The 15,195-nt window shown below is 33.8% G+C and overlaps 1 protein-coding gene across 1 annotated transcript in view; it reads left to right on the top strand.

Annotated features, from left to right (window-relative positions):
• Nucleotides 1-15,195, top strand: part of PRMT3 (protein arginine methyltransferase 3) — a 78,554-nt gene that overhangs the window by 47,416 nt on the left and 15,943 nt on the right. The window contains exon 13 of the mRNA XM_087821778.1: nt 1,029-1,115. Coding sequence (XP_087677904.1) covers nt 1,029-1,115 — 87 coding nt within the window. The remainder of the gene's footprint in view (nt 1-1,028; nt 1,116-15,195) is intronic.

Here is a 15,195-nt window from a genome sequence, read left to right on the forward strand (position 1 = left end):
AGGCTGAGCAGAAGGAGGAGGGTTGTGGTGGAGGAGGGGAGGGCTGATTTCTCTGTCTTGTGATCTCTTTGCTTAAATGCCAAAAACTGCTTTGAGTAAACAGTTGTAATAGAAAATTTAGGACTGAAAAGTGAAGATGTTTAAAAAGCATGCCTTTCTCTTTTTTTAAACATTAATAAGTTATTTATTTGTTTGTTTAGATAAATACAGTTTATTCTGTGTTCTAATCCTCCTACAAATAAAAGGCAACCACTTTGTAACTTTTACATTTTCTAAAACTATTTAAAGTAGAGTAATGCTTCAGTATATAGTGATATGAATTGTGTTCACTGTGTTATAATCTACTCATGGCAAGTCAACTGTTGACAGCCTTTACAGCATACTCTGGTCACACTGCTATAGCTAATTTCATCTACTTTCTCCATAGTAAAATGGAAAAGGACTTGATCCAGGTCAGATTGGGAAAATAAGGATATTTTTTCTCAAAGGATCCTTTTTTTTTTTTTAGTTGAATCTTCATAGTTGGTTCTTCTAATATCTAACAAACGTATCTGCAGTTACAAAGTGAATTCTAAAACACCTGTCCTTTTCATTAGTATATTTTTTAAGTTGGCATTTCCTATAAGAATTTTGACTGTTATCACACAATTTATAGCAAATGTATACCACTAGTGATATACAAAATTTTAATTGGAACACAGGAAAACATTTTTTATTTGAAAGTACTTTAGCATGTCTTAGAAGAAAACTTGAGCACATCAGAGTCATGATTTGATATATACTTTCTTACAAGAAGTCCAGGTAAAAAATACTAATTTGGTTTAAAGAAAGATTAACTAAATGACGATGCTTATAACCCTTAAATTTGGGGTTATAATCCCAAAGTGGGGTGTAGATGATTAAAGTTTGCAAAACATTTGTTTACAGTAATCCGTTTAGCATAAAAGGAAGTACTTATCTGTGTGTTTTTTTGTTTTGTTTTTACTATTTTTACTAAATTATTTCCTCTGCTCTTTTTTAATGGGTAGCATATAGATTGTCATAAGACATCTGTCTCAGATTTGGAGTTTTCTTCAGATATTACCCTGAAAATCACAAAGACATCCTTGTGCACGGTAAGCTATTTCATTCTACTTTTGCAAATTTCACTAGCAGTGCAGTTGATTGTCAGGCTAATGAATTAATTGCCACTCTTGTGATAAATGAAAAAGATTATTGCCTTTGACAGTCTGTTTTTGCCTTGTTAGGTTGTTGAACAGATCTGTTTTAATAGGTCAATAGACTTCAAAAAAGTTAGTTTAGTTCAGGAGAGAAAGTATTAGGAAACCATGTTTACATAATGATTTTTCTTTATAAATTAGTCATTATTACCTATCATATAATTAATTGAGAGCACTCACCTTTATCTTGATAGACCAAACTTCATGTCCTGCTCCTCCCAGTAACTCTTAACACTCAATTGAGATGTAAGTAAGAGATTAGGTACAATATTTTATATTTATGTGTGAAAAATAATAAAGAAAGTAATGATTTCTATTTCTTTACAAAATCAACCTGGTATAATAGGAAAAGTACAGGCTTAAGAAAATTTAGATCTGGATTCATGTTTGGTTCTGCCACTCTCTAGTTTGTTACTTTGTTCAAATTACCTAGGTAATCTGTACCACAGACAAATTAACTGCTTTAAGAAAAATGGTAATAATTCTTTCTATCTTGAAGACTGGTTACAGAGATTAATGAGAAAATATATGTATATGTGAAAGCACCTGCAGTGTAACTAGAAATGTTAGGTTATTAAAATATATTCATTTTTTTCTTAAATAATTTCTAAATGTATATTAATGCTAATATAATATTGGCCTTTACCAGAAGACCCAGAATGTTAATAAAATGTGGACCTTTACTTAAGAAACTATGGATTTACATAGGTGGTATTGATACAAATTTATATTATTTTTAAAATTAATTATATAGTTTTTAGAATACTAAATATGCCTTCAGTAGTTAAAATTTTTATTGAAAACTATATTGTCAGAAACTGTGTGAAACAGATTATAGTCATGTTAATTTTGACGCTCTAACCTTATCTTTTAAAAATTTTGTTCAGATTGGCATGCAAAAGATTTTATGACTTCTTTAAAATTGTTTCAGTTCACTTTGATCCAGTAATTACTTTATATCCAAATAAGTTTAACAATGTGCTTTGATGTTTTGAGAAGTTCTTTTTGTTGCAGTTGGTTTTACAGTTTTAAAAGTTAAATATCTAGATCCCAGATTTATAATTTTGGGTCACACATTATATTTATTTAATTGATGAAAAGCAAAATTTCATCCTTTCCCTCAGTTTTCCCCAGATTTTCTACTTCTTCTTTCGGTAACTGAAATGATATGGTCAATTGAAATTACAGAATAAAGGCTTTAACTCCTAAACATACTCTGTTTTGATATTAGTAATCCTTAAGAGTTAAAAAAAAAAGACCTCTAGATTAATGGCACTTGACCAGTCTGTAAGGGAATTCTTATGTAGAAATGAATTGTCATATCACCAGTATTATTAAATAATATTATTTCAAATCTACTTTCAGCAACCTTTGCAAATGTAAAACTGTAGTGAAGAGTTTTAAAACTATGTTTGTTTTTAATTGTGCATGTTTTTGAAATTTGTATAGACAGATGAGTTTATTGAGTTTTGTTGAAATGTTCTTTATTTTCTGGGTATTGGTCAGGGTTCTTAGTTTCAGACAACAGAGTCCAAATCAGCTTGTTTAAGCAGAAAGGGATTTACTAAAGAGAATAAGATAATTTCCAGGCATTAGGAGAGCTAAAGGAAAGGACTATATTTTGAATTTTAAGAAACAGCTCCTAGGACCACACCTAAGCTACCAAGCTACCAAGTCTAATGCCCCTTACCCACTCAGCAAGTGGTAGCCACCACTGACAACCCCAGATGAATAAAACTCTTTACCGCCATCCTGTTCTTACACCTCTGCCCTTCTCAGGCTGTCTAGCTCCTCCTTACAGATCTTCATTTAGCACATCTGCTTGACTGAACCTAGGTCGTGTTGTACCCTAGTTACCAATAAGTCTTGGAAAGTAGTTTTAGCTTCAATAGTGTTATGCTATAAAGTACAAGAAACTTTATGTTAAAAAATTGCATTTATCCTTCAGTGATCTTAGTTTTATTCTGTATATTTAAAATAGTAAGAAACAAAACAAGAAAAAAATGGTGTGTTTAGTCCAGAGATTATCAGAATTTTGTACTGAAGAATAGCATGTCAAATGGGTACTTGCTGCGTTTGTCTCTGTTACAACCAGTTCCATCAGAAAAAGAGGTCAGAAACAGAGTTATCTTGTACCTGTTAAGAACCCTTTAGATTTAATTTTTATTTCCAACTTGCCTGAATGGTTTTAGTATAAAACTCTGGAAATGAGGCAGGCCTAGAGTTTGGGAGGAGGTGGCAAGAAGTGAGAGTGGATTTGTATACGTCTGATTACTGCTAAATAACTCACCTTGAGAGGAATGTATAGTTTCAAACCATATTTATTGGGTGCATGCCAGGCACTGAAGGTATAAATTTTAGTAATTAACATTCCATGCTAACTTTTCTGAGATGATTCTGTCAAATAATTAGTCAATATGAGCTGTTTTCCCACAATGATAACATCTCACAGTCATTGAACACTTGCATATCAGGCAATGTGCTCGTCACTTTAAAAGCATTGTTTCATTTAGTCCTCATAATAACTATTTGAAGTGGGTACTAATAATACTCCCCATTTTATGGGTGAAGAAAAAAATAAATCACTGTAAAGTTTTACTAGTGAAATATTCTTATTCTTTTTCTGACCAAAATAAACCTTGATGGGATATACAAACTTATAAAGGAGCATAGAGAAATGTTATGAATGAGATAGTCTAGGTATGGAAGAAACGAGGTTGCATGTTACGTTTGAAACAGATTTGAAAAATTTTATTGTGTTCAACCAATAACCTAGCATTTATTTGTTGGGAGGGAGAAGGAAGGAGAACGTATATGATCAAAATGTGCTCTTCTTCAGCTATAGGACTGACAGATTTGTACGATAAAATAAGTCACATATGTTCTTTGTAGCAGAGAAAAGTAGATCTTGAATTTTTTTTCTCTTTACACTTTTAGAATAATCTTGTAGTTGTTTGGTTAAGCATCTACATTTTTTAGAAATTTCCTTTCCTTCCCAGCATGCTTATTCTAATGTGAGCCTGACGTGAGTGAGATTTTGTTGCCTAATGTTTTTAGTATGTTTTCATTATTTGTGAGTCACACTCCAACTACTTTGTTCTTTGAGGTGGTGCCAATTCCTTACACTCTTCCCCTACCACTGTCTGCAGCTAATTGTTATGCAAGCCTGGTCTCTAAGCCTACTTTTGATTAGAAGAATATTCGCCTGGTTACTTGGGAGTAATTCATAACAAAGGTATTAAGAAAATGAGTGCCTAATTGGAACTTTGTTTCTCCTTTATGTAGTTAGAAGAATTAGTGAAAATACTAAAAATAAAAAACAATGCCTGGTAAGAGGTGGAAGGAGTTACTTTGGGGAGGGAGAAGTATGGCCTTTTTAGATGGAGTGAACAAAGAAGTATTCAGGTTTGTATTGCTAAGTACAAACCTTCAAATATATGAAATGTTTTTTTCTTGTGCTTGAAACTTGAATGCATAGCTTAAAAATAAGATGGACAATTTCTCTGAGTCGTTAAGCCCATTTTAAGTATATGCATAATTTATTTCTTAATGAGATTGTAAATTTGTGGCTTAATTAAAATTTTAGAGAAAATTGGATTTTTCAAAGTAACAAGATGCTAAGAACACCTACTTTGCATTTAATTTCAATAGAATGTGTGCTATGGGCTGATAGTGTTTTTAGGTGGCTTTCTCCTTCTCCAACACAAATAGATGGACACACACACATATGCCGCCAAAGAAGAATTAATTTAATGTTGTACATTAACAAACTTTTTTTTAACATGATATTTATATGTAAATGTCTTGAATTTGGTTGTCTATAACGGTTAAAAGGCAATCTCCCAGTGAATACTAGTAATACATACATAGCAATTTTCTGAGCATTTTTTACTGTATTATGTGATATTATTAACAGTTTAGGTCAAATCACCTTTGCTTTTATGATGAGATATAAAGGTTTGGTTAGCAACTGACTTCTGTCATATCAGCCTGCCTAACCTTGCAGTAAATGAACAATAACGTCCACTATTTTAATGAAAAGTTTATGCGTTTTCAAAAGCAAATGGCTATACAGTTTGGAACTAATATGTTTTATCTTGTGAATTCTAGTTTATTTTTAATGTCATTTATGTAATTGTGTAATGTTCTCTTTATGTTCTAGCAACATTTATATTAGCATATGTTTATTTAAGCTCCTTAAAGCTATAGATAAGTACCCTTTTTGTAATCCTAAGTATATATTAAATGGCTTTTCATACTGCCTTTTATAGAACAAATGAGTTGTCCACCTTAAAAATGAAAATATTTAAGATAGTTTTATCAGGTTACAGGATCATGTGCATAAATAATATCTTTGACATGTAAAGATTTTTATTTGATACATCATCTCTTAAAGCAGTCATTTTATATCTTAATTCTGGCATTATGTTTTCTTTTATTCTACCTTTTAGCATGCATTGGAATAATGATTGATACAGCAATGTTCAGTTTGTATAAACTTTCATTAATATGTTTTTAAATCTTACTTAACAAAGAATGTTATTTTTCCTAGGCATTTTTCTCTTACTGCAGTTGTTAATTTAAAGATGAACCAATGGATTAAATAAAAAACAGCAGACTTAAAAAATTTTTTCCCTAAAACTTTTTTAAATTTATTTTTTAATTATAGCTGGCATACAACATATTAGTTTCAGGTGTACAACATAGTGATTAGACATTTACATACCTTAGAAATAGCAGACTTTTTTATATTTGTATTTAAAAACCTCTTACAATAAAGTCTTTTATTTTAGATTCTATCCATAAATATAAGTACAGTGGTATTTGAGTTAATTTTTTATCATAACTTTAACATTTTGTATATTAATATAAAATTTATATTAACAGATATTTCGGTTTGTTAAATATTAAATGCTGACTATGTGCACAGTCTGAAATCTGTGGACACACACACACAAAATCCATAAAACCTGTTCCTGTCGTGAGAAGGCACTTAATTGAGAGGAGGTAGGTGCTAAGAACATTCCAGTATGAATATAAAGATATGAATAGAGATATAGACAGGGTGGTCTGGGTCAGGGAGCACAGAAAAGAGGTATTTTGTGGAGGAAAAATTATAGTTGGTCATTAAATTTTACAGCCAGTATTCCATGAAGAAGAAAAACTTTATTTCTTTCCACCCCTTCAAAAACAGATTTTATTTCAAACAAAGAAGCCTATTCTGTTTCCAAAGATAAAAAGATTTAAGGAAAGGGCTGAAGTTTGGTAGCCATTTAATAAGTTCACTTTTACATAATTTCAATTCACCTGTTTTTAATTCACTGTTGTTTTATCTGTATTCTTTCTGCTGTTAAGATAGCCAATACATATTTTTATTTTAAACCTATGTTTTTTAGTTTAGAATTTCTACGTTAGTTTTTTGAGTTACCATTTTTCATTTTTTTAACCAATTTGATCATTTTTTTAAATCTAAATACCCTAGCATATTTATAATCATTTTTAGGGTCTTTTTGCCAGTTCCCAGAGCCATTGTGAATCTATTTGTATTGCTTTTTTCTTTTACTTACGGGTAATATTTTTTGTTTTTGTAATTTTATATTTTATGCCGGACATTGTATGAAGAAATAGTACTATAGTAGGTAATATTTTCCCCTAGAAGAGCCTCCACTTACCTGCCAGGTAGCTAAGATGAGGCGCTGATTCTTGGATCTAATCTGGAGTTGGGTTTGGTCAGAGCTTTGTACCACTGTTAGCTTCCAGTCTCTTGAGCTCAGGATCAGGCCCCTTTCTCTTGCCAGTTTCCTGGGAAGACCCTAAAAATAAAGCTGATTTTAGGGAAGAAGACAAAGTCAGGATTTTATGTGGTTTGGGAAATCTCATTTTTGGTAGGTCTGTCCATATGGACCAAGAGGTTAGAGGGGAGGAAAGGTCCTGGTCTGGATTTGGCATGATTCATTATCTAGTTGAAAACTGGTGGACACTGAGGGTTGGCTCTCAGAGTGAATCTTGAAGAATAAGCAGTCTGAGTCATCTGTTCTTGAGGAAATGTATTTACTCTCAGGATTAGTTGAAAAATCTCTTGTTCATATAAATAGGTTTTCTTGAGGTGCCTGAAATGAATCTCATCTTCTTGGGCAAGAGTTTCTGGAGTAGCAGAGAATAATAATATGTTAATGGTGATGGTGAACTGTGTAGTTGCAGGTGATTTTGGCTTTGGTATCTAAGCACTGAAAGAAAACCTCTCTCTTCCTGCTTTTGGAGCACAACCACTAGCTTCATCCATATTCTTGGTTTGCAGAAAGGACTAGCTCTACCTTTCAGGCTTCTCTAAATTCCTGTGTACTATACTAGCCCAGAGCTGGCCTAAAAAAATTGCCTGGGTTTTCTTTGTTCCAGCCAAGTTCCTGTGCTATGGCTTTTGTTTGGCCAGGGGGGATGGGGATGGCATCCACCCATGGACCCAACATTGCATAAATGCCCTCAAGTATGAAAGCCACTATTTCTGTCTGCTCGGCTAGAAAGGGCTCATCCCTCTCTGGAAATAGTTTAGATTTCTTTGCTCCCAAGGCTCTTTTTTGTTGTTTTGTTTTTGTTTTTTGTTATCCTCACCTGAAGATATTTTTTCCATTGCTTTTCAGGGAGAGTGGAAGGGAGGGGGAGAGAGAGAGAAAGAAACATTGACAGGCGAGGCACTAACCACTTAGAAACACAGCCAGGGCACTTACAAGGCTCTTTGATGGTTTTAATGAAAAATATGATTTAGTTTATCCAGTGTTTTCTTTCTATTACATCCTAACTAGAAACGGGAGCCTTTTTTAAAGTTAGGAAAAGTAAATAAAAATAAGCCAAAGTTATCAGTGAACCAGTAATAAATTGTATGTTACCTACCAATTCTCATTTTGGTTTTTTCCTTTTTTTTTTTTTTTTTTAATGATATACTTGATAAATGAGCGAAAGATAAATTTATCTTGAGATGGAGTAAAAACAAGTCTTTGAGTTACTGATTTCTAAGGCTAATGCAGATGTTACTAAAAGAAACTTTCAAGTGTTTACAATTCAAAGTTTTAGTGAGTCCTTACTCATAGTATTCTGTTTTCATATTACTTTTTAATTAAGCTTTAAATTTTTCTAATGGCTTAAGAAAAACTCAAGATGAGCCTATTTCTTTGCAATAGTGTCCTTTAAATTTTTCTTTCAAGGCTTTTGGGAAATCTCTGTCAGTAGAAACCTACTAATTCCAAACTCATTCTTGGGTATTAAATCAGTTCTTAGTACTTTGGGGTGTAAACTGACCTAATTTTGACCTTGCAAAGCTAATCAGCTAAAGAAACTAATTATTAAAACACATCTGTGCTACTTAGAAATAGTAAGACTTGTCTGAACTTGCATCATAGATTTTAGTGGGACATCTGGTATATATTTTAATAGGCTTCATTAAGTAAATTTTATGTCTTGAGTGGAGAGAGCATTTCTGACTTTGTGATTCTACCTCTATAACCAGCTTTAGGTTTCTCCTTGTATGAATGACCATATGATCTAGAGCATGGCCCTGAACTTGGTTTTTTGTCTGAAACCCGAACCTTTGTAGTTAGGCTTAGATGGTGGTGGAATATTTAAATATCTTCATTTATTCCCAGGAACGGTTTTTTGAGTTGTATTATGTGCTAAGAGCTGCAAGGCATTGGGAATATAGTAACAAGCCAAACAGACAATTCTTCTATTCATGAGGCATTAATTGGGAGACATATTAAAAATTGCCTTATTGATATTGGATAAACCAAAGAGCGATTGAGAATTTGATTCCATGTGATAAAGCATTGTAGTTATATAAGAAAATGTCCATACTTTTTACACATGTAAACTGAAGTATATAGGCGAGAAATGACAAGATGTCAGGCATTGCTTCAGAATAGCTCAGCAAAGGGCAGAGGTGGCAGAGGGAGAATAGATGAAGTAAATGTGCCAAATTCTGGCAACTGTTGAATATAGGTGGTAGGTTGCTCCACTGTCCTCTTGGCAGCCTACAGGAGGAAAAGCCAGGCTTACAGAGGATGCTCCTTCAGAAGGAAGCAGCACTAAAGGCACCCTGAATCAGGGCGAGTGGGAACCATGCCAATAAACACATTTTGAATTTAAAAAAAAAGAAGTACAGATTGGCAGTTACAGAACAGTCATGGGGATGTAAAGTACAGCATAGGGAAAATATAGTCAATAATATTCTAATTATGTATGGTGTCATATGGGTGTGAGATTTATCGGGATGATCACTTAGTAAATTATGTAATGTCTAATCACTGAGGTGTACACCTGAAACTAATATAATAATGTTTGTCATTGAAAAGTAAAAATGATTTTTAAAAATAAAAAGTAAATCCAATAGAATAGCATCGTGCAAATATAACTTAATCTAAATTAACTATTCACATAATAAAATAAGAAAAGAGTCTGTGAGAGAAATAATGGTCTAAATAGTGCAAATGATTCTACCTTTTATTTAGTGAGCACGTGCCTATTTGGGGGCACATTAGGTAGACATTTGCCATTTTTTTAGTTATTATCAGTTTCCAAGTATTTCTCTAGTATGAGTATCTTGCTGGCCTACATGTGATTCTTGTCTCTAAAAGTGTATATTTTTAATACAACATGGCACTCTATTACAAGGCCTTCTACTTCATCTGGAGTCCAGCCAAAGAAATGGTGATTTGTGTAATTGCCAGAAGAACTGGTTGTATTGAACTTATTGAGGAATGTTGTATTCAACTCAAAACTTTATTAAAGGGGTTTTCCTGAGTAATTTTGATTGTCTGAGATTTATGTGACTTATCTTCTGCATAATATAGGACTGTATGATAAAAGGATGCTTTGTCTTATGTTTAAAGGGATTCTCTCTAGTTCTGATATTTTAGATTTGATTTAGATGCATTGCCTATAAAACTTTGGCCACTTCCACTAGAACCCCTCTTATCTTTCATTTTTTCCTACCAGAGAGTCTGGCCTTCCGTACTGGATTCCAGAGGATTTTAACCTTTGAAATCTGAATTCTTAAACCCATTTTCTCTGTTAGTTGCCTTCCTATCTACTTTTGTACTCTCTCCTTAGAAACATAGCATTAAGAAAATCTTAATTTTTCAAAAATGTATGTTTCCTACCTCATATTAACTTTGAGGTACATGTTCATTGAGTAGAATAATGAAAAGAGTCTCACCTGTAGTATTAGACTGTTATTTAAACCTACTCAGAGAGAATGCAAGAGTCCACAAAACAAGGAACCTTGAAGCTGAGTAAAATAACTTGTCCTCAGAGTGGATAGAGATTCCTTTGCTTGATCATCTTTTGGAAGCCATGCTTATAGCCCCTTTGAATCTGCGTTTTAAAAAATTCATTAACATTGATTCTGAAACCTCCGATTGAGTTATATTATAAAAGGACTTGAATATCAAATTGTTCTAAAGTATAATCTGAGTGGAATGTTAAAATTCTTAAGCTACATTATAGTCATTTAACTGTAGATAAGTATAGGGTTATTCTTGAAGTCAGCAATGCCAAGGGTCAGAATATTTAGGAGAGAAATAATCACACTCAAGCAGGACTGAAATACCTATCTGAAGCATAGCAATGAGCATAAAAATGGTTATATTTATCAAATAATCAATAAGAGTGGACTCTTGATTAGAGATGTCAGGAGAGTTCTCCCTAGACTTATCTCAGAGGCTGCCAATTAGAATTAATTAGGTTGTGATAATAAATGAGTTTGACCACGTATTTTCTCTTTGATTTAGGCACTTTTCGCTGGTGTAATGACCTATGAGGAAGTAATCTTCCCAGTTCACATTCCCTTTGACTTATGCTGTGACAGAAACCATTGTAAATGTTGGCATTCAGATCTTCTAAAAATCCCAAAGTACTTAATGTTTCCAGGTGTCTGATAGATGTATTTCGATGTATTCACAGAAAGGATTAGTCCTCGTGGGAAGATGAGTCAAGAATTGGAAAAATAAATTGTTATATATAGCAGATGGCTTATAACTTAATATTTACCAAAACCAGTCCATTTTTCTCTTTTCTAGAAGACTGAATGAGAAAAGGATCAATTTTGAAATAGAAGTTTTCTGAAACTGACTAAAATCAAAAAGGAAAGTTTAAGCAGTGATAATGTCGCACTGTGATTAAAAGCTTTAGATCTAGCCCTAGCCAGTTTGGGTCAGTGGTTAGAGCATTGACCCATGGACTGAAGGGTCTAGGATTTGATTCCCTGTCAAGCGCACGTACCTCCATTGCAGGCTCAGTCCCTGGCCCTGGGCGAGGCACTGTGTGGGAGGCAGCCAATCGATGTCTGTCTCTCACATCCATGTTTCTCTTTCTCTCCCCCTCCCTTCCACTTTCTCTAAAAAATCAATGGAAAACATATGCTCAGGTGAGGATTAGCAACAACAGCAAAAGTTTTAGATCTAATGGGCCGAGTTTACCAGTATGACTTTAGAGGAGGTGTTTGATTTCTGTGAACTTCAAATTTTTTATGTGAAAAGTAGAGATAATGACACCAGTATCTATTTCCTGGGTATCATTTTGAATTCTAAGTAAGACAGTACATAAATGCATTTACCACTATACCTGACACAGAGAAAATGCTCATAAAATGATCCAATTAATATTACCATTCACTGTCCTGTCTTGTCTTAAAGAGTTGTTTGTTTGTTTGTTAGTTCAGGTTTATTTTTAACTTACCCATTTGCTTTGGGGATTTAGGATTGTGTGATTTCATAGATGATTTACTTATTCCATCAGGATTGAACTAACCAGTTTTTTTAATAGGCAAAGGTATGCAATGAAAACTCTGACCTATTGGTAAACTTGAATATCTAATGTAGTAGAAAAATGAGACCTTTCAAAATGCTGCATTTATGCAAATAAGCTGTTTCTCAAAGCCAAGTCACTTTCTGCCTACAGTTTTGCAGAGTCACATTTTTAATTTCTAGATCACTAAGACGGTGAGATAACTATTGCAGAATGTCCCCTTTTCTTTGACAACTGATATGTCCTGACTATCCCTAAAGGCTGGCCATAGTGTTCAGTCTGATATTTCTTTTCTCTTCTCATCCTTATTCTTTAATTCAGCACCCAACCCGATGGATACTGGATGGGCCAGACTGAGACTATAAGGGCCCCACGTTTGTGCTCCTACCCATGCAATTCTATCAAAAGGGCTGCACAGAAGTCTTTTAGCTGCTTCCTCTGACCTAGTAAATGCTTATGGGGTGGAAACATTCCCAAATGTCGGTCTCATTCTTTGGATTTCTTTCTCTTCTGAGTCTTGCCTTGGTAATGCTTAATTTATCTATCTGATACCTTCAAACAGGTAGTATTTTATATTTTTTCAGTTCTTAAAGTTGCTCTCAGCAGAAGGGTCACTATATTTTATGGAGTCTACCACTACAGGAGCCAGATTTTTCACTGTGCTGTTTTTTTCTCCCAGAGATGCCCTGCCTATAACACCCTTCCTCATTCTCCAGACTATCTTCTTCTTAGGTCCCCTGCCTGTAACACTTTTCCCCATTCTCTGAACTATCTCCTTACCTGTTTTGTGTCAGTTTAAATGTTACTTCCTCTAGACATTTCTAATCCCACAGAGTAGATTCTAACACATCCATTAAATGTTCCTGCAGTCCCCATAACACTCACCAAAAAGTGCTTTTTGTTCAATATCTTTTGTTCAGTTGTAGATTCCTGTAGACCCTTAAGAGCATTCTCACCATGTCTATGTTCACCTCCATATCTTCACTGCTTAAGCAAAATGCCTGGGCATTCTACCTAAACAGTGAAAACAACTGTCCAGTTGAAGTGTATAATAGCGAAAATTAATCTGTGCTTTTAGAAATCAGATAGTAGTGAGACAAGTGTTGGTGAGAATGTGGAGTAAAGGGAACCCTTGTGCAGTGTTTATGGGAATGCAAACTGGTGCAGTCACTATGGAAAAGAGTATGGCAGTTCCTCAAAAATTTAAAAGATAGAACTACCATATGATTTAGGAGTCCTACTCTGGGTATATATCCAGAGGAACTTAAAACAAGATCTTGGAATGATACCTGCACTCCCATGTTCATTGTAACATTATAGCCAAGATATGGAGACAACCTCAATATCCATCAACAGATGAGTGGATAAAGATGTGGCATATATATGCAATGGAATGTTATTCATCCATAAAAAGAAGGAAACCCTGCCGTTTGTGACAACAAGGATGGACCTTTGAAGGCATTATGCTGAATGAAATGTCAGACAAAGAAAGACAAATACCGTGTGATATCATTTATATGTGGAATCTAAAAAGAAGCCAAACTTACAGAAACTGAGAGTAGAAAGGTGGTTACCGGTAGCTGGGGAAAATGGAGAGACATTAATCAACGGGTAAAGTTTTAAGTTGAATAAGCTCTTGGGATTTAATGTATGTCATGGTGATTATAGTTAATAATATTGTATTATATACTTAAACGTTGCTAAGAGAATAGATCATAAATGTTCTCATTACAAAAAAAGAACTGAGAATTGTGTGATTCTGATGGTGGTGTCAGCTAACACTGGTGATAATCATTTTGCAATATATAAGTGTATCAAATCAACACACAATACACCTTAAATTTACACAATGTTATATGTCAATTGTATCTCAATAAAGCTGGGGGGAAAAAACAGTATAGTAGTATATGCCGTGTGGGGGTGAAGGTGCCTAGGATTAGGTAAGTGCATAAGCGGGATTACTAGGGTGCTGGAGATTCTATTTCTTGATCTGAGTGTTGGTTTCACAGCTGTATTCTGTTTGAAAATTCATCGGGATACACACTTATGTGTAAAATTTTTGCATGTACATTATACTTTAAAAGGCTTTTTAAAGTGGAAATTTTGGTAAATCTCAACATATAAAACAATCTCTTGTGCTTATAGCTAGGAAGAAATGTACAGCAGTTAGGGCACATAAGGTATCAATTTATGAAATGTCAGAATTAAAGTACTTATGTTTTAGGCTCTTGGAGAAGTGCTTCCTTCTGCCCCCTAAAATCACTATAATAAGCAATTTTTAAATTACAAGGGAGCAATCCAAGTATATTTAAAAAGAGCTTTATGTATAATCTGGGAACATTTCAAGTAGGTAAAAAGTTAATTACATTGAATTTTTCAGTAAAAGTACCTTTAAAAAATTTTAGACCTCTTGTCTGTTTTGCTGCTTCCCATATCGCTAGATCTGCTTCTAACTACTTAGTTTGGCAATATCCCTCGAGAAGTATATGGCACTTAATGTGTATTGTTCCCTAGAGGAATGATGAAAGAAAGAGAAGATGCAGATTTTCTCTTGGGATAAAATAGAAAATTAATTGAAGAAGGAAGAGTCCATAATTTAAGGTATAGTTAATATTGGGAGGAAATCATAATACATCATTTTCATATTTGTTGATTATGTTTTCTTAGTTTTATAGCAGTTATCACTAGCAGAGTTCATTTTTTGCAGCAGCAGCAGCTTGTATGGCTTTTGTTTGTATTTTCATATGGTTGGTTTATATACAGTGATATAGGCTATAATAATCAATTTTATGCATTATCTTCTTACTCTTTCTTTACTTGCTTTAGACTCAGTAGTTGACTTTTGAATTCCATATTAAGATTCTGAAAGAAATACTTCAACAAAAAGAGAATTGTATTTTTGTTATAGTGATTCTGCTGCATGGATTACAAGCACTCTGTCTCCATGCTTGGATAAACTCCATCAAAAGCACATTATCCTCCTCCTCCTGTGGACAGCTGCCTAATTGTATCTGCTGTAACCACACGCTGTCGGAACATGATACCAATGGAGAACAGAAATGATAAATTACTCCCTGCAGGTGATAGTGATAATGATAATTTTTAATTTCCTTCTTCCTCATAAGGTCTAGTGTGATCTTATTTCATTGGCTGCCATCCTGTTACATACACACACGAAACG

This window comes from Miniopterus natalensis, chromosome 11 (genome assembly GCF_054644295.1).
Source record: "Miniopterus natalensis isolate mMinNat1 chromosome 11, mMinNat1.hap1, whole genome shotgun sequence".
Taxonomy (NCBI): domain Eukaryota; kingdom Metazoa; phylum Chordata; class Mammalia; order Chiroptera; family Miniopteridae; genus Miniopterus; species Miniopterus natalensis.